We start from the raw sequence: 20,565 nt of genomic DNA, 5'->3' as shown, positions 1-20,565 counted from the left end.
ATCAATCTATCCTAGCCGTCCAGAGACTGAGGGAAACCCACTTCATGGCTGCAGTCCTCAAATTCAGTTAGACTTAAAATCTGTAATGCAAGAAATACTGGAATATTTCATTGAAACATCAGGCGTGAGTGTTGAAGAGTTAGCCTTTCCTCTAAAAGATTTAAAATTTTAGTAGTAAATGAACAGCAGTGCAAACAGGTGGAAGAAAGGTGCCTTTTAATTTTTAAAAATGCCATCTCCATCTGACGTTCAGGTCTTCAGGCACCTAAGTCATAAGAAAACCAGGCAGTGGTAGGTGCCTAAATACCCTGATGGAGTTCGATCTGCTCAAGCACTGGAGAGGTGGTGGAGTCTCCACTCTCAGAGACACTCAAAACTCAGCTGGACTCTGAACACTGGAGGTTGAGCTGTCAACCTCTTGAGGTCCTTCCAACATACATTCATCTGTGATCCCTGTGATGGTCATAATGTTGCATAGTACCCGTTTACCCTGTGTGTGCAGATGTGATACTCTATGTAAGCACTGTCAAGCAAGCCATTTCTTTAATCATGCTGTTGAGGAAGGTTTGAAATTATTTCTGTTTCTGTACTGTAGGTGAAAGCTGTGCACTGCAAAGCTGGTGATACCGTTGGAGAAGGAGATCTGCTGGTGGAACTGGAATGAAAGGTTGCCTCCACACTGTTGGAATTAGCTAAGCCTTTATTATTTTCATCCGTAATGTAAGATTAAGGCAATCCAGACAGAAAGGCACACGGAAAATGGACAGTCCTACGTGCAAGGTTTTATACAGTCATATTTATTGTATCAGTGGTTAAGACAGCAAACACAGATGTTAAACCTTGGCAACAGATCCCAGATTCTTACTTCCAGAAATACTTGTACATAACCTTTGTAATTCTTTGATTTTTCAGGATCAAATAAAATCAATAAAATACCATTTCTGCTTTAAAACAGAAAAAGCCTCTTTTTTAAAAAAAAAGAACACACAACAAAAGCCCAAATCCGATTTGTCTTCTCCATGGCAGTCTCACTGGTTTGAGGCCCCAGCCAAACTGTACAGAATGGTTGGTAAGAGTGAAAAATTACCCACTGAGTGAACTCACCAGTTTTCCTACACTCTGTGTCAGTGCTGAACAAGTACTGCTGATGGCTTAAATTCTGATCAGGTTCGTTGTAATATTTTGAAGCCTTTGTATAGACTAGATTTAAATTGCAGACTTCCCCCATGTATTTTCACTTACAGTTGTAAGGGAATTTTCTTCTTTTATTCAGACTCCATACTCAAATTTCCCCCTCCCTTTATCTTCTTTCTATCGATTACTGGTTGCAAGCCTTTACAGGAGCTGGCGCTGTCCTTGAATCCCCTTTGCCACCCCAAGGTATCGCTAGAGGCGCTTGCTGTCCCTCAGGCCAAGCCTCCTCCTGAACTCTTACAGGAAAGGGAGACCAAGCGTCTGATGTTTTGTTGTGCAGAGGCTCTTACTAAACACTGTGCGAAGAACTAGGACTGTTCATGATACAGGACTGTATCCTGCTGGAAGAGCTGTGTATCCAGTATGGGAAACTAGAGAGGGCCTGGGGAGGAGGAAGATTTAAGAGACTTGAACAGAAGCAAGAGGGATGATGACTTCGTTCAGAACAGGTAAGATGATGTATTTTTTTTTTCCCCCCTCCTTGCTCAGGAACTCCATGGCACAAGAAGGTGTAGACAGCAGAAGTTTACTGGGTTCAAAATATTAGTGTGTGGTTAACAGAGGCTCTCTAAGTCAGCAGCTCACTAGATGCAGTGATACCTCCACGGTCCCTGCACATTGCAAGCATCATCCCTGTCCCTGTGATCTTGTCTAGGTCTCCGCTGCTGCCCACTCACCTCCTACAGCTAAGTCACCATTTCTGCTGTGCCTTGGCCACTACCCCAAATGAGAGGAGGGGACCTGCTCTTATTTTCTTGCCTAGGACGTGCAAAGTCATGCTACTTCCCAGAAACCGCCCCACACCTCTGGCCAGAGGCACCTGGGTCCTCTACCGGAAGGTGAAGGATGAAAACAGTCTGTGACAGGCCTGGTGACTTGTATTTGACCAGAAAGGTTCATGATTCTGCTTGAACCTTCTGATTGAAGAGGCATTTTTCATGTTACTGAGACACTGACAACTACATTGCATGGCCAAGGGGGAGTAATGTAGTACAGGGATCTGCTTTGTTAATTATTTTACAAAACCCATCAAGATGAGTAAGGAGAGTGTTTGGGTACTACCTGCCCTCCAGGAAAATTAATGCTTTTGCAGTTGGAGAAACTGAGGCAGACGCCCTGCAGATCCTCCTCCTAATCTTCTTAATGCCATCTTGCCCCTTCCAACAGGAGCACAGTTCAGCTTCTGCAGGCTGCCCTTACCAAAAAACCAAGTATTGTAAAAAGACACAAGTATTCTACTTTAAAATGACTTAATTTGCTTACTGCAGCAACACAAGCTTTCTCTCTGTTTTTCTACATGAGATGCAGCAGTGCCTACTACAGATAAAGTTTAGGCTGATTCCTTACCCTGGATCCCTGGGCTGATTCCCTACCCCGGATCTCCTCCGGCCATCACAGGGCTACTGGCAGTGAAGCAAAAGTGGTATCCTTAGTACATTTAATCGTACTCTGGCTCACTGCACGGCATACATTCCCTGCTCACATCCCTTTGGCAGCTTTGTATACTGTACAATCTGTATGTACCAAACACTGCAGCTGAAGGAAAATATAAGGCACAGGAGCGTAACAACAGAAAGCCACGATTCTCCCAGATTGTACAGAAACCAGCACAGTTGGTTGGGTCAGGGGGATGATAGTCTTCCTTTCCATCTTTTTTTTTTTTTTTTTCCCCAGTTGAAATGTTGTAATAATCACAATACAGGTCCTTTGGATATTTTTTAGAATCTATATAAAATCTTCCCCCCCACAACAGGAAATTCAGTGTGCATATGGTTGCAAGTTCTGCATTAAAGTGCTTGGCAAAAAGTCACCTTGACAGTAAGTGCTCACAACAGCTGCATCCGCTGTAGCCTGGTGGGCAGCTGAAATCAGCTTTGCTTTTCCTGGTCCCCAACACCTTCCCGCCCCCCAAATCCCAGAGTCACTCACTGAACTGAAGTGGTACCGAAAGTGCTTAGAATGCTAAATTAAAAATACAATTTTAAATGTAATTCTCTTTTACTCTTTTAATACTTCTTCACAGTACCTTATAAAACTAAACATGGTTTAAAAATACTCCTTTCCAGTTCAGAAAAACATTGCAATACAGAGTAAGAATAGTCTGTAAATTTTCTCTCTTTCTCCAGCAATTTCTTATTTGTCTTGAAGCGCATAGTATCTATATGGTCACCTCTCCCTGTTCACATTCAGTAACCTACCAAACACCATTACAAGTCAATATTAAATGCGAGTTGTGCTTTACTTTGCAGACTTTTTTTTTTTAAATCAGTTTCAGCTATTAGTGCAATAGTATCATCATTATTCCACCCACCTTGGAGAACTACACAATGAAATTTGTCAATTCAGGTAAAAAAAAAAAAAAAAATTAGCCTGTTCCTCTGCCTTGCACTGACCTTAGTCATGCACTGAGGCAACGGGGGAGACTGAGAAACTAGTAAGACCCCAGAACCAACGTGCACAGATACAGTGACTTTACACCTCGTGCAAACGCAGTTACTCGCATCAGGTTAGCGGGGGCGAGGAGGACGCTGACTAACCCGGGAGGAGTCCCCATCTCTGGGCCTACAAGACTTCAACGCTAGCGCCAAGGCTCCCGGGTTGGGAAGGTTACGAGAGATCCTGTGTTTTAATAAAAAGGTATTACAGCTTTCCTGGAAAGGTTACCGATCGACACGTGCTTAGTACTACGTCTTCGGCCAGGCTGTGTTATCTCCCATTTCTAATCCCGGCTTTCGCGTAGGACGTAGGAGAGGCCGTGTTTCCCCGAGGAGTCGTAACTGTCATGGTAGGGGAGGCCGACCCACTCGGGCGGGTATGTCGTCGTGCTGTACACGAAGCACTCCACGACGCCCTCGGCAGCTGCCCACGCCTCACCCGTGCCACCCTTCCCTTCCCACTCCACCACCTCGATTCTCATCAGGGTACGCTGGTACATGTCTGGGCAGCCTTCAAACTCATCCAGGAACTGCAGCATCTGGTCGTCAACCGAGTAAATCTCCCCGGCAACGTGGTGTCCCGTCCCCGGGATGTTCAGCATGTAGGGAATGTTGTATTTTCCTGCGATCACCAGCGGGTACTTCTCCACCGTGCGGCCCCTTCCTTGGAATTTTGCTAGCCCCTTGGCCGTGTTGATCATGTGCTTGTAGTTGGGCTGGCCCTTCTTCAGCGTGCCGTAGACGAAGACACGAGCCATCGTACCTGCAAAAGCTGCTGAAAGACAAAGGCGTACGTTACCCATGTGGCTGCTCTGGCTGACGCCAAGGTGTGTTGTACGCACAAGACTGTTCGGGCTTGTACAGAACTGGTCTCATAGTCCTACACCTCATTTAAATATCATACAAAATTCAAATCTCTCTTTAAACTTTTCAGTCAAAAACTGTAACAGTGAAAAACAGACACCAGGAGGAAGTCACCCTTGCAGTTCATTGCTGTAATCAAATTACATCCCACAGTTTCTCTAAGGAATCCCCAAAATCAGCCAATGCATCCCCGAGCCTTGGGAAAAACTCCAAACCTCAATTCTTTTCCTTCTTACCACTACTGGAGCTGTACTGCGGTGTGATGTCATGCTCAGTAGCACCCCAAAAGCAACCCAGGAGCCATTCCCCTAATGGAAACACGCTCCACTTAGCACATCCTTTATAGGGGAAAAAATAAATTAAACAATCATGGTTCAGCTCAGCTACACAGGCACCTTCCTGTGCTGCTCCACTGCATTTATGGTTAAAGTAGCCCAGGTCAAGCCCGTTAGTACAACTTGCAGGAGCGAAGCCACAGTTAGTTTGTCTTCCCTCGTTGGGGTGGGGGGGTTGTTTTTTAAAGCCTGAACTGACGGACTGAGTCACACGCTACCCGGGACACCCGGCACTGCTGCCTCCCGGTGCAGTCCAGCAGGCGCAGGGGAAGTGCCTGCCTCCCCCTCTTCTGCTCAGGCTCTCCTTTCACCGTGGCCACACTCAGGATTTGAGAAACAACGTTTTATTCGGAGACAGAAGAGCCTGGATGCGGTTTGGAAGTTTGAGTGTCGTCTTGTTTCACAGTAAAAGAAAGCACAGTGGCATTAATTATCCGAAAGCAAATTAATGCATTCAAACTTCTGGTCCTGTTGCGCTGCAGTTGCACGCACTCGATGGTGTTTTTTCAAAAAAACAGTCTTAATAAAAAAAAGGGAAAAGAAAAGCAAGCAGCGCAATACTCATAGCTGCAGCAAGCTAACTATGTACAAACTGGGACATCACCGAGACGAACAGAGGACCTGTCTGTCACGAAGAGGGATGAAAAGGCTTTCACGCCAGACCTTACAAGCAAAATGAGGCACGCCGGCGCGGCAGCGGGGCAAATTTAACCTGGCGTTGAGTCATTTCACAGACACGCTGAAGGATTTTCGGTAACCCCAGCACCGAGGTCCCACTGCCAGCGCAAGGACACCTTTGTCCTGCTCCTTCAGGGAAGGGGAACAACGATGACGGCTCTCCTCCCTCACCAATCCTAGGTGACAAACCTCATTTGCAGAGCTGGTAATGTCTTCACAAGCACCTTCACACCCCCCGCCCCCCGTCCAAGAGAGCTGTGCACGTGTTATTTCCATTTGTTTACCTTGGCGCTGGGCTGGGACAGGGATGCAGTATTTCAGCCCTGACAAAACTGGAAGTTAGGCCAGGTAATGCCGGGCTCCTCCCCTCTTCCCCAGGTACCCCAAAGTGCTAAGCCACCTGAAGTAGCCAATCTGCAGATGTGCTAGCCGTTTCTTGAAAACAGACCCTGAAAGATGATGCTCGACATTTGTTTTATCTGTGAGCATTAAACACTCAAAATTGGTTTAAATGTGATAAAGGCTGGCTTCACTGAAAGGCAGGTGGAAAAAAAGGTACTATCACAGTTCCTGGGTTATTTTTCACGCTGTGCCCCGTTCATCCCCCATTGGTTCTGTAGGGCAGAAGCAGTTCTTGCACCATTTGATGGTTTCCCACATTTTGCCCTTGGTCGCTGACTGGGTAGAGCCCCAATGCTGGGCCAGACCCCCAGCATCAGAGGAGCATGTGCAGCTCTTTTTGGAAGGAGGGTGATTAAACAATGTCTTTCAAGTTTGAAAAAATATTTAAAAACAGACTGGATGTAGAAACTTAATCCTTTTTCTGCTCTTTACTCTTTTTTAAGTAAACTGTTATCAGGTAGTTATCCAAAAGGGTACGTTGCTGGCCGAGAGCAGTGTCATTTAACATACACAGTAGCAAAGCAATTTCCCCCTTGGTGAAGTAAACAGTTTTTCTCTGTAACAGAGTACAGTTTTCCAAGCAAAAATGGTGCATGCCTTATTTATTGGCAAACAGCTTTCACTTAAGGAAAAAAGACCATGCTGATTTTTTGCCCTGTATTTTATCAGATATACTTCAGCATAATTTATCCTTCATGACATAAACGAGTTGTGGTTTTTTTTTTTTTATGCAGCTCATTCCCTCACAATAAAAAGAGCATTAATATTCAGTCGGTCTGACTCCCTTTTATAAGAGAAATCATTACCTTTCAGATTGTGTTTTGAATAACAAACACAGATCCTTCAGGAAGAAACTTGTCCCAGTGGGGATTGAGAAAGGATCAGAGTTAAGCACTGAAACATGCAATTAATTCCCATTAGGGGATTAGGGCACTCGTGTTCACTTTGAATCAGAAAAATGAATTGTGAATTAAATTGTTCACAACCAAGAGGTTACTTGTCAGAGTTAATAAATTAAAAAATAAAAAGGGAAACCTAAAACGCACATAAAAAGCTCAATAGCAAGTGGTGCATCTGTAAGAAAAAGATACGCTTCATTTCCATTAAACAAAAGCTCTGTCCCTACTGTGCAGCTGGAGATAAGCATCCAAAAAGTTTGCAGGGAAGAGTGTTACCCCTCCAGAAATCAGAAATTCTGATGGCACAGCAGCCGGCTATTCAGAAATATTACATTAACATCGATGTAAAGAAACATACCCAGCATCCCAGTGCAGGTCCTACAAAATTCCGCAACAACAAACCTTGCTAACCCGGGTTTGGAGAAGTGTTTCCCATTTAGCATTTGAGCAGATGGATTTGGCAGGCAGCGCAAGTGGAGCTGGAGTGGGAATCTGAAGTTCCAACCACATTTTGTGGTTACAAACAAGCCGTGAGGCTGCTGTACCGGTAAATCTGTGGCTTCGCAGGCAGGTGGCTGCGGAGCTCCCCGTCACATCGCTGCGACCCACGGCCCTGTTGTTCATGTGGGATGGGCTGGGTGCAATTTCTCCTTCTATTAAAAAAAAAACAACCCAAAGCCAAGCCCAGACAACCCCAGCTGAGGAGCAATTGAAATAAACTTGGTGAAAACATTTTCTGAACATCGCTCCATATAAGTAAGACATATACAATTTTCTGTGAAATAAATCTGGTCTCCTGTGCGCTGTGTATTGCGATGCCAAAAGGCTGTTAGATGTATTAGCATCATTTCTGGCACTCGCATGTCGTGGGCTTTCAAAACATTTTTAGCCACCTTGTGGCAGGAGAGTAAAGAGCAGAATTTTACTTAAGGGTCATTTCACAGACTTTACAAAGCAGCTGAAAAGCGTTATAGACGGCATCCCGTCACTGAATCACCAACAAGAAGTTGCCTTTTCTCACTTAATCTAGCTTCATGCTTCTTACCTACATTAAAGCACCTAAGAGGAAAAGAAAACTCACCAAAAACCAAACACCCCCCCCACCCCCCCATACTGAGTATTGGCTGCCAGGACAAAACCAACCCATTCAGAAGGTACTTTCATGAACTATTCATGCCAGAATCATTAAAATTTAATGGCAAGGGGAAACACGAGCGAAATCTGTATGTCATCTCTCCAAACTATTTCTTTTAGCTACGAAAGATGACCTGCCGAACTGCTCACAAGATCAATTACTGGTTACTTCGTTATGCGAGATGCAAAGACCAGAAAGTAAAGTCACTACTTCAGGATCACGAAAGCAGAAGATGCTGTTGGGTGAAAATAAAAGCGGCTCATAACCGATGCCCAGCCAGCAGCCCAGGCTGCCGCTCGGCATTAGCGGTGGTAGGGCTTCATCACCATATTCACGCCTGCCCTCGACTACCGGCACAGCTTCGGGTCAGGGTTTTAGTTTCCCCTCTCAGGGCCCAGCAGCTCCAGTGCCATGAGAGAGGGATGGGCGGCCACGGGTGAGTCGCTGGCTCGGTCAGCGCTCACACATGAAGCTGAACTGCCGCAACCAGGCTCTTTGCTCCCAGGTTGTGCCCCAAACAAGACCTCGCTTCCCAAGCAGCAGCAGCTTCGACAATAAACATCCTTTTAACACGATTCAGACAATTAATTACTGGATCCTACCAGCTTCTTTTGAAAATAAAATAAGAAATAGCCCATGTACTATGTTGGCTCCAGGGCTGTTTGCAATTGCAGTAGCAGGGAGTTTGGTTTTATTTTCTTGAAACTTTTTCTCCCAACTCAGAAAGTATCCATTTCTCTCCTTCCATACAGTAACACTATTTTCCCTTGAGAAAAATTCTCTGTGTTGGCTCAGTGACCAGATATAGTTACACATTAATTCTTCAGAAGTTTCTTAAAACTGTAGGAAACAGGTGAAAAAACAAAATGCCTTGAACTTTAAACTTGAGCCCAGTCTGTTTGAATGGAGCGAGTTTTAAGGTCACTCTTCACTCAATGCTAACTTTCAAGAAGGACTAACATGCCAGAGAGGACTCCTGGGACCGCATCCTGTTGGTCCTTTGATGCTTTCATTTTGTTGCTTGCTATTTTCTTTATAGCACAGACAAGGGCTTCCTGCCCGGGCCGACCCCTTTCCAACCTTGCTGAATACCTCGGAAAAAGTTTATGGCAAGACACCTTTCTTACATTAACCACAGAGGCACCAGCGAAATGATGGCTCCTTTGAAATCAAGAGGTTACGGTCTCCTCGCAGCGGTCGTCCGCTCAGAAACGGTGAGCTGCTGGTTTGTGAAAACAAACAAGAGTATTAGAGTAACCACTGCCACGCTGGACGCTACCAGGCACTACGTGAAACACCATTTAATCTACTTCACAGATACTTTTCTTTTCACTTTTGGATACTTTACATCCCAAACGCAACAAATACGCCTGCACTTAAACTGGAGGATCTTGGAGGTGTGTATCATGGGGAGGCAGAGCGAGGACGTCTCTCGCCTTTGGACAAGCATCAATCACAGCGTTGCTCCCGTGCCTTGCACCCATTCTGCATCACAGCAAACAAACGTTTGCCTTTTGTTTGTTCGAAACTGTTTCAAATGACTTTCAACTCTACTGCAACTTTGCTAGATTAATTTTTACTATTGCCAGAAAGAGTTCCATTTCCAAGGTGACTGTTAGGAGCAGCTACAGAGGCCTCCAAGTGACAATCCGATAAAACCACCACATGCAAAAAAAGATGCTGGGGATGCGACGCAGAAACATGCTGGACACACCGTTAGACTGATTAACAAACAATTTCTAGGCAATGCAGAGACAAGAGGGGATTGCCGGCACATCAGGAGGACAAGAAGAGGAGGATGAAGAAAATGGAAAGTCAGTGGATGTGGACAAAATGAGTTGGGGGGGGAAGTCCCCCAGAGAGAGTATTATATTAGTATTATTAAGTATTGACTGTTTTGCCCTAATATTAAGTAATAATATTAAGTATGATTGTTAGAGCCTCAGAGAGAGTACTATATCAAGTTCTTGCTGCCACAATTCAGAAACTTGTTGACTACAAAAGCAGTTAGAAAGACGTCAGGGCAGAGCACTGAGAAAAAGAGTCCAGGACTGTTTTTTTGGGGCACAGACTGAACAAGCGGAGGCTCTGTAGCTTAACCAGGAGCTGACGAGATGGGGCATAGTCACAGATATAGGTGAAGGTCTTACAGAAGGGACAATTGGTTCGCCACGTACATGAAAACACAGCTGGGCAAAATCTCTGCACAGAGTAATTAACATGGATAGGAACAGCTTTCTAATCATAAGAACAGACGGGGCATAAGAACAACCATAATAAGACACCACAAAAAGTCCTGTGAGCCCACTGTTCCCTACCTGGGGGTGGTCAACAGCAGATACCTCAGCAAGAGCACAGGAACAGGGCTAGACGACAGTGATGCATTTCCAGACTTGGGTCCAGACGCTTCCTAAGCCAGCGGTGATGAGCGCCGTGGTGCATAACGGTCTTTTGCTCCTGTGAGCTTGCACAACCTCTTCTGTGAACGGTCACCATCAGCGGCAGCACACGGCAGGCAGCCCCGTGGCTCTGCTGCACGCGGGTGCATGAAACGCAGATTGCTTTGGGTTTTGTTTTGTTTTTTTTTTTTTTTCCCCTGCCACCTGCTCGCTTCATCTGATGGCTCTTCCTCTGAGCCAGGGGGTCTCTGTGCACTTCCTCCGTGCCACCAGATGATACTTTCTCAGCTCTTGCTCTCGTCTAGGCTGATGAGTCCCTGTGTATTTAACAGAGTGAAACCCAGTCCTTACCTGTGATCATCTTTGCCACCTCTTCCTCTAACTTTTCTAGTTCTCCTATAGATTTTTGAGATAGGGAAACCAGAACTTAAATATTTGAGAATATATTTGAGAACATAAATCATGTCTCCTCTTTCATTCACACTCCTTTCCCCCAAAGCCTTTTTGACTGCTGTTGAGCAATGGATGGACGTTTTGGAAGAATACAACAATACCTCAAGCATCTTAGTCGCGAGTGGCAACTGGTGTGTGAAGCGTTTACCAAAAATCCAACAGTGTCAAAGCCTTGAAAACTAGAATTCTTGAAAAATAGATATTTGCCCAAACTATCATGGATACTACAGTTAATTTTGCCTTAGGGTAAGGTAGCAGACTAGATGGCTTCTCAAAAATCCACTCACATGGTGGGTCCTTATGATGCTGTTTCAAGTATATAACAATTAATTTAAATGACATACATATAGAAATGTTTCATCTTTGCACCTTTAGCATAAATGTTTATTATATCTACATAAATTGGAAAAATACCCACTCAAACCGGAGCATTATATTTAAATGCCAGATCGCTGTTACAGGAAAAAAAAGTAGCAAACAACTTTTGATAGGGCAGCCCTGCTATGCCAGTCCTGCTGCCGGTACCGTTTCAGACGCTACTGTGAATTTGAAGTGGTTTCCATCATTGACATGCAGAGCGTAGCCCAGGGTTTCAAACCACCGACATCCTGAAACTCAGGACACAGCCTGCAGCTTGGATGGGTTCCCCGCGAGGTCAGCACACTGATTTACATGCCAATACCCGGAGCGGTCAGTTTGCTGTTTTGGATCGAGAAGAGCATCCCAGCCTGCGAAACACGGCAAACACTGAGTACCTAGGCATGGGAACGTATTTTTGTACACTGAAAAGATGGTGAGAGAGAGAAGGGGGAGGGAGAAAAGATGGGGTCTGTGCGAGATCGTGAGGTGCCTTTACACATGGGAAATGGGGGACGTCTGTACAACGGTGCTCTGAGAGGAAGGGAGAGGTGCCCAGGTCACGGCACCGTCCCTTGTCCTTTGGGAGCGTGACTGAGCCTCGAAAGGAGATGTTAGTTAAAGCCCCATCATTCAGCAACAGCAGCACCCCTGTGGCAGGAGCCCATGGCCCTGGAGGCCATCTCATGCCTGTGCTCTGGCCGGTGCCGCAGCGCAGGGCTGCCATTGAGATGGGCTCTGCCCAGGTGAGGGCCGGCAGCCCCGCGAGTGCCCAGCAGCGCGGCTGGGCCTGGCTGGGCCGGGGCGATGGCGGCCCGACTTCCCAACGGCTCCGGCAGGTGGCTCTCCGGGACGGGCTCCTGGGGTCACTGAACCCGCAGCACCGACCCTCACTAAGAACCAAACGGAAGTGTGGGCGTTGGGGAAACAAAATCTGCTCCATTAAATGAGCCAAACAGAAATTCCAGGCACAAATCTGGGAATGTCGTCATATAATGCTAAATTATTTTTCCCCTGGAAACCATCTACGTACCCCAGCGTGGACCAGGTACTGAGACACAAACCTTTGACCAACGTGGCAGAAATGAAGCATTGGAATACCCCAACAGACTGTTTTTTTGCGGGGGGGTTTCAGTCTGCAATTCCTTGGGGAGCTACAGGCTGCTTTTAGGGGCCAAGGAAAGGCACTTCATACACATTTACAGCATCCATGTATACACACAAAGATTATCTACAGAGCCATGCTTTGCTTGTAAAGTGTTAGTGGCCCACGAAAAAGGAGAGAGGAAGATTAAAACCAGCTGTACTGGAGGAACCACCGGATTTAAATGCAAACAATATTTTAAAATACTCAACACAGAAGGGTACAAATGGCACAGGGTAATGGCCAAGCACGTTCGCTCAGAAGCAGGGTCACACGAATTTTGTGAGTTTTGGAAGGGGTGGTGGATAATATGGCATATGTATACATATAGAAGATAACACTAATGGTTTTTATTTGTATGCATGTCTCTAGATAGCACTGGAAGAAGAGGAGGCCCTTCTTGATACTTGGATGACCACAGCTGAGGTTACTAAGGGTGCAAAAAAGGAAAAGTGGAGTATTCATGTAATAATAATGGAGAATTGTAGAATCACTGGTTTGCTGCTACAGCTCTGAAGCAAGTCAAACCACTGGTGTGGGGACAGCAATTGGACAAACAGTGGAAAATTTGAAAAGTTTAAAAAATTTCAATAGATCTTCTTTCCGTGATACGCAGAAATATTTTTCTTCCATTTAATTTCTTCAGGTCAAGTTTTTGAAAGCTGTAAACTAAATATGGTTGGGGGGGGGGGTTTGGGGGTGTGTGTGTGTGTGTGTTCGTTTTTCCCCCTCTCTGTTTTTTGTTATTTTTTTTGTACCATCCTTGTACTTGTACCATCCTTTCAGTCTATGAATCAAATTTGTGGAAAAGCATAATATTTAACATGTGACATACTGGTAACAAAACAAATCAGCTCACCAGGCTGCCCAGGGAAATGGTTGAGTCACCGTCCCTGGAGGTATTTAAAAGATGTGTAGATGTGGTGCTTAGGGACATGGTTTAGTGGTGGACTTGGCAGTGCTAGGTTAACGGTTGGCCTTGATGATCTTAAAGGTCCCTTTCCAATGATTCTATTCTATTCTAATTCACTAACTGCAGTTATTTTATTTGCCTAATTAATTAAATGTGTATGCAAGTCTTTTACTTTGATAAGCAATGTAGGTAGTTTTATTTACTGAAAAGACTTAATTGTTCTCTTCCACCATTTTCTAATATAATAAAAGGTAAGAAAATACAAACCAAAACAGAACACCAAATCAAAATTACAAAGAACCATGAACAAATGTATATAATTACTTCAGTCCCAGCAAAGCATATCACTTCTGTTTAGAAATTAGTACTGAGTTTACTATAGAAAAGATAAAAAGTCACATATCAGCATGAAAACTAATGAGTTCAACTGTCCTGGTCCTGATTTTTGTTCTCCAAGATAGACTTATAAAGTTTTGCAATGAAAAATACCTCATATCGTTCTTCATTAACTGGGAAAGCATCCTTACCTCAAAGTAAATACATTTACTGGCCTGGCTGCCTTCTACACAGAAGAAAAATACATATTCTGGGGGCATCCAAAAAATCCTAAAATGGCACTCAGCAAGGCACTGGAGTAATTGCTTTCAGATCCAGAAAGTGTACTGACCAGAATCTCACATACCCTCCTGCCTTGTCAAATCAAAGATAAGCAAGAAAACAAGAGATTCCAAATTTGTTTGTTTCCGTCCTATAAGGATGTGTTGAATTAAATGTTTATTTCAGGTAAGGAGTGATTTGGTCTCTGATGGAGAAACAGGTTTTGTATTCTGACGCAAAATTTAACACAGGTCTGTATTTACTGAAGAACAAGGAAAACCAGCTACGCAAGCCCTTAAATCTCCTGGAGCCACAGAGGTTCCCAAAAATACTGATGAAAATAATTCCATATCTCTACTCAGATATACACTTGCAAAAATAAAGCTATTTTAGTTTTATGATGGTATGTAAAATTTACTGTAATTGAAGGTCTCTTTGGCAGTGTCCCGGATCCCTGGAAGGAAGCCTTAATGAAAGGCATCTTAAACCAGAGGTCTGGCTCTAATACGAAAACATTATATAATATTCATCTGAATTACATAGACATTTATATGAGATAGAATTATTTACAAATAAAATGTTTATATAAATGAAAATAGCCTTATACATGCTGTGCAGCCTCTTTTGCGTGACCTTTGAGAAGGAATTTCTGTTACTAACTTGATAAAGGCAGAAGAACAGAATCAAGTAGTGGAAGTAAATGAGAAGGGGAATAATATGCAATGTGGTTCTGAATGCAAAAAAGCCAGACCAATGTAATTAAAACAACCTCCTTTGACAAGAGTAACACAATGGACTTGGAGTCAAATAAAACACTTTATTTAACATGCAGTGAAAATACCTCCAGATCAAGTCATAGAGAAGAACTGTATATGAATAAGGAGTTAGTTAAGGAGAAATTATAATGGACTGTATTGAAATAAGGACCAGATAGAAGTTACTGGTCATATTCCTCAGGAATCAATGTTATATTGTTTATTAGTGGTGTTGCTACAGCAAGTAGTTGTGTGCCTACTGCATCTGTGCATGATGCATCCTGAGGAGGTCTGGTTCATGCTACAGACATATTAGATCGCCTGTGAACTGTATAATTGAAATAAGATGGCTTTTAATGATACAAGGTGCAGAAACATATGCTTAGGGACCACTGACAAGAACTTCTAGAGACTCATCCCTTGAAGGCAATGAAGGAATCATAGAATATCTCAAGTTGGAAGGGACCCACAGGGATCATTGAGCCCATCTCCCTGCTCCTCACGGGACTACCTAAAACCAAACCATATTATGACTAAGAGCATCGTCCAGATGCTCCTTGAACTCTGACAGGCTTGGTGCCGTGACCACGTCCCTGGGCAGACTGTTCCAGTGACCGACTGCCCTCTCAGTGAAGAGCCTTTTCCTAATGTCTAATCCGAATTTCCCCTGACAAAGCTTCATTCCATTTCCTCATGTCCTGTCACTGGTCACCAGACAGAGATCAGCACCCCCCCTCCGCTGCTCACCTTGAGGAAGTTGTAGACTGCAATCATAGAACCATAGAATGGTTAGGTTGGAAGGGACCTCAAAGATCATCTAGTTCCAACCCCCCTGCCGTGGGCAGGGACACCCTCCACTAGACCACGTTGCCCAAAGCCCCATCCAACCTGGTCTTAAACGCTTCCAGGGATGGGGCCTCCACAACCTCTCTCGACAACCTCTTCCAGTGCCTCACCACTCTCACAGTACAGAATTTCTTCCTAACATCTAATCTAAATCGACCCTCCTTCAGCTTAAGGCCATTACCCCTTGTCCTGTCGCTACACTCCCTCATAAACAGTCCCTCTCCAGCTTTCCTGTAGGCCCCTTCAGGTACTGGAAGGCTGCAATTAGATCTCCCCAGAGCCTTCTTTTCTCCAGGCTGAACAATCCCAACTCTCTCAGCCTGTCCTCATAGGAGAGGTGCTCCAGCCCTCTGATCAGCTTCGTGGCCCTCCTCTGGACTCACTCCAACAGCTCCATGTCTCTCCTGTACTGGGGCCCCCAGAGCTGGATGCAATACTCCAGGTGGGGTCTCACAAGAGCGGAGTAGAGGGGCAGGATCACCTCCCTCGACCTGCTGGTCACACCTCTTTTGATGCAGCCCAGGACACGGTTGGCTTTCCGGGCTGCAAGCGCACACTGCTGGCTCATGTTGAGCTTCTCATCCACCAACACCCCCAAGTCCTTCTCCTCAGGGCTGCTTTCAATCCATTCCTCGCCCAGCCTATAGTCGTGCTTGGGATTGCGCCGACCCATGTGCAGGACCTTGCACTTGGCCTTGTTCAGCTTCATGAGGTTTGCACAGGCCCACCTCTCCAGCCTGTCAAGGTCCCTCTGGATGGCATCCCTTCCCTCCAGCATGTCGACCACACCACACAGCTTGGTGTTGTCGGCAAACGTGCTGAGGGTGCACTCAATCCCACTGCCCATGTCGCTGACAAAGATGTTAAACAGTGCCGGTCCCAGTACCAACCCCTGAGGAACACCACTCGTCACTGGTCTCCACTTGGATGTTGAGCCGTTGACCACAACTCTTTGAGTGCGACCATGCAGCCAATTCCTTATCCACCGAGTGGTCCATCCATCGAATCCATGTCTCTCCATTTTAGAGACAAGGATGTCGTGCGGGACAGTGTCAAATGCCTTGCACAAGTCCAGCTAGATGACATCAGTTGCCCTTCCCTTATCCACCGATGCTGTAACCCCATCATAGAAGGCCACCAAATTTGTCAGGCACGATTTGCCCCTACTAAAGCCATGTTGGCTGTCACCAATCACCTCCTTATTTTCCATGTGCCTGAGCATAGTCTCCAGGAGGGTCTGCTCCATGACCTTGCCAGGCACAGAGGTGAGACTCACTGGCCTGTAGTTCCCTGGGTCTTCCTTTTTTCCCTTCTTAAAAATGGGGGTTATGTTCCCCCTCTTCCAGTCGGCGGGAGCTTCGCCAGACTGCCAGGACTTCTCAAATATGATGGAGAGTGGCCTGGCCACTTCATCTGCCAGTTCCCGCAGATGCAACTCATCAGGTCCCATGGACTTGTGCACCTTCAGGTTCCTCAGATATTCTTGAACCTGATCTTCTCCTGCAGTGGGCGGTTCTGCATTCTCCCAGTCCCTGTCTTCTGTGACCTGGGCAGTGTGGCTCAAGCACTTGCCAGTGAAGACTGAGGCAAAGAAGTCGTTGAGTACCTCAGCCTTCTCCATATCCTGGGTAACCAGGTCACCCATTTCATTCTGGAGGGGACCCACATTTTCCCTCCTCCTCCTCCTATCACTGACATACCTATAGAAGCTTTTCTTGTTGTCCTTGACATCCCTGGCCAGACTAATTTCTATCAGGGCTTTGGCTTTCCTAACCTGCTCCCTGGCTGCTTGGACAGTTTCTCTATATTCTTCCCAGGCTACCTGCCCTTGCTTCCACCCTCTGTAGGCTTCCTTTTTTTGTTTGACTTTGCCCAGGAGCTCTTTGTTCATCCATGGGGCCTCTTGGTAGATTCGCTTGACTTCTTTGTTGGGATGCATCGCTCCTGAGCTTGGAAGAGGTGACCCAATGAGGTCACCCCTCAGCTTTCTCTTCTCTAGGCTGAACAAACCAAGTGACCTCAGTCATTCCTCCTAAGTCTTGCCCTCAAGACCTTTCACCATCTTGGTCACCCTCCTCTGGACACACTCTAATAGTCTGATGTCCTTCATGTATTGAGGTGCCCAAAACTGCACACAGTACTCGAGGTGGAGCAGCACCTGTGCGGCGTAGAGTGGGACAATCACCTCCCTCAACCAGCTAGCTATGCTGTGCTGGATGCAGCCCAGGACATGGCTGACCCTTCTGGCTGCCAGGGCACACTGGTGACTCACACTCAACTTGCCATCAACCCAAACCCCCAGCTCTCTTTCTGTGGGGCTGCTCTCCAGCCTCTCATCCCCCAATTGTACATATAACCAGGATTACCCCATCCCAGGTGGAGAATCTGGTGCTTGCTCTTGTTAAATTTCATATGGTTGGGGATTGCCAAGCTCTCTAGTCTTTCCAGATCTCTCTGTAAGGCTTCTCCACCCTCGTGGGAGTCCACAGCTCCTCCTAGTTTAGTATCATTAACAAACTTACTTAATGCACATTCGAATCTTGCGTCCAGATAATTTACAAAAACATTAAAGAGCACTGGCCCTAAAATTGAGTGCTGGGAAACCCCACTGGTGACTGGCCACTAGCCTGATGTAACTTCATTTACTAAAACTCTTTGAGCCCAACCCATCAGCCAATTGCTCACACAATGTATTATGGACTTGTCTAGCTCTGTGCTGGACATTTTGTCCAGAAATAGCTTTGCTAAAATCCAAGAACACCATATCTACTGGCTTCCCTTGGCCAATTAGATGTGTGATTTTGTCAGAAAAGGAAACACTCTTGTATATTTTGGCTGATCACAGAATGACAAGTGTACAAAAACAAGCTGTAGGCCAGGAGAAAATAATACTCAAGAATAATCGTGTATGTTTTGCAGTCCTCAGAAATTCACGTGTTCGTTTTCCAACCACTCCCATTCAGAGATTTCCCTCTTCTCACATGAATGAGTGCATGGATGTTGGAAGTAAATACCAGCACAGGACATCATCCTTATCAGCTATAAGACACAGATGTGCCAGCCATCAAGACAACATGGTTGTAAGAGGGCAGCACAACTGGAACAAGTATTTCAAGGAAACACTGGAGACATCACAAAAGGTACTAGTAAAATCTCATTTAGAAAAATCGCAAGAAAGTCACCTCATCTGTACTCAGAAACATCAATGAAAGGTTCAACAACTGCACAGACGGGAAAGTTGTTCATTTCCTTGCTCACTGTATAGGGTTAAAAATAAAGAGGTGGAACAGCTTAGACTTGCAAATACAGACTGTTATTGTTTTTACAGTTGTGCAAGTTGCATTATCTTAGGGCAAGCATCTAATACTTCTTTTTCTGCAGTTATGGATGTCTGCACATAATGACTTGAAGGTGTTCCTGTGCACCTAAAAGTTTCATATTTTCCAGCAGCAGGTAATTTTGTGAAGGATTTTCCTTCTATGGACCAAATGGTTTCCATCTGCAATATGTTCCTGCATCATGACAACATATAGAGTAGCTGAAAAAACAGGTCCCAAATACCCAGTAATATGTAGAGCATGCTCCAATTCACTTCCTTATACTTTACTTTTTCCAGTTTCAGTGTCAATGAACAGGATAAGTAGAACAGGAAGAACAAGTCCTAGGACTTCTCTATCCTTCTAAGTGAAAACTTGCTTCTTGCACTGGGATCAACAAACATTTTCAACACACATCTCCTCTCAGCACAAACTGCTGTATGATATAAAACCAACAAGTGCTTTTCTTGTTAGCAGCTTTTCCCCTAATTTATATTTATAACCACCACTTATTTATTTTTCTGCCACAACTAAAGAGAAGAACCTTCACTAAATACCATGGAGAAGTCAGCGCCACGCTTTTAAAAACAGATTGCTTCCACTGAAAGGTCTTGGCTCATAGCAACAATGGCCTGGGAGTTTCAAGAGGTAGTTCTGGGTGAACACTTGTACACCCTCACATCAAATACATTTCACAATGGACAGCTGAAATAAGAAGGGATGATTTTATGGATTAACCAAATATCATATTTTTGGATTTACAATGATGTTAACTGAAAATTTTAAAGATAAACATTATCCATACAATGTTGAAAATGCACCCAACATTACTAAATAACTGCTTAGTCCAACCTGACAGCAGAAAGTTACATTTCAGCTCTTGAACAAATCAATCACTGCCCTCCCAGTGCCACTTCCCCCGCCCAAACATGTAGTACAGCAGTCTCTGGTAACTCCCAATCCCCAAATACAGATATATGTTATTATTCCAAACATCATTTGTCCCAGATTTGACAGACAGTATCTAGGGACGTTTAGAAATCTCAATTAATTTTACTTCTGCATTCTTTAAGCAAATAATCACTTACTGATGCTAATTAACTAAAGAAAAATTTAATCAGAAAATTAGAGAGTTACACTAGATGTAAATCAAGAAACAGCATATTACTTAAGACATATGAAGAAGAGAAACCATACAAGAATTTATTTTTGTCTTTTTGATATAGCTTAAAAATCACTTCTGATTTTCAACATGTGAACATTTCTTTTAAAATAGATAACTCGAATTATTGTCGAATGACAAACTATCATCAGTTCACCATTTACTCCATGATAACTATCAATAAAGGCATGCTTCTGAATACATAATGCATTACATTTTTTACTTTCAACACCTGGTGTCACCAGAATAACGCCGTATATTTCTAAAATGCTCTGCAGTTGTGTGTGCTTTGATTTTAGGGCAGTAATACTTCAAAAGAAGTGGAACCATAGAAAATTATGGGAAGCGATGCACATAGATGATTTTTGTCATTAAATGACACATTATCAGTTAACTGACCATGACAGGTCATTTTAAAAATGAAACTCAAGGTGTCTAAAAGCCTTCATCCTTCAGTCAAGGTCAGAAGAGGTCTAAAACAAAGTGAAAAATTCTGCTGTATCACCATATTTTGGACAAGCTAAATCCTACACCTGCTTTGCAAAAAGGCTTTAACTGGTGACTTCTGCTACATCAGAATTTAGCTAATTGCAATCGATTTTTGTACTGGCTAATCGCTGCTTTTCTGTCTAGTCTAGGGCTGTATTAATTGGTTATTATGATGGTTCCACTGAGAATAG

At 44.5% G+C, this 20,565-nt stretch overlaps 2 protein-coding genes across 6 annotated transcripts in view; one reads left to right on the top strand and one right to left on the bottom strand.

Moving 5' to 3' along the window:
* Nucleotides 1-960, top strand: part of PCCA (propionyl-CoA carboxylase subunit alpha) — a 299,061-nt gene extending 298,101 nt beyond the window's left edge. The window contains exon 24 of the mRNA XM_054821090.1: nucleotides 596-960. Within this exon, the coding sequence (XP_054677065.1) occupies nucleotides 596-664 (69 nt within the window). The 3' untranslated portion in view covers nucleotides 665-960. The remainder of the gene's footprint in view (nucleotides 1-595) is intronic.
* Nucleotides 782-20,565, bottom strand: part of GGACT (gamma-glutamylamine cyclotransferase) — a 33,684-nt gene continuing 13,900 nt past the window's right edge. For 3 of the 5 annotated variants that reach the window (XM_054821132.1, XM_054821152.1, XM_054821171.1), the window contains one exon: nucleotides 782-4,401. In XM_054821132.1, the coding sequence (XP_054677107.1) occupies nucleotides 3,914-4,387 (474 nt within the window). In that variant the 5' untranslated portion in view covers nucleotides 4,388-4,401 and the 3' untranslated portion in view covers nucleotides 782-3,913. Of the gene's footprint in view, nucleotides 4,405-20,565 lie in introns of all 5 variants that reach the window. The other 2 variants (XM_054821143.1, XM_054821162.1) reach the window with 1 other exon arrangement.

This window comes from Grus americana, chromosome 1 (assembly GCF_028858705.1).
Source record: "Grus americana isolate bGruAme1 chromosome 1, bGruAme1.mat, whole genome shotgun sequence".
NCBI classification, from domain to species: Eukaryota; Metazoa; Chordata; class Aves; order Gruiformes; family Gruidae; genus Grus; species Grus americana.
Note: the sequence above shows the minus strand (reverse complement) of the source record. Positions and strands in the feature narration are given on the sequence as shown.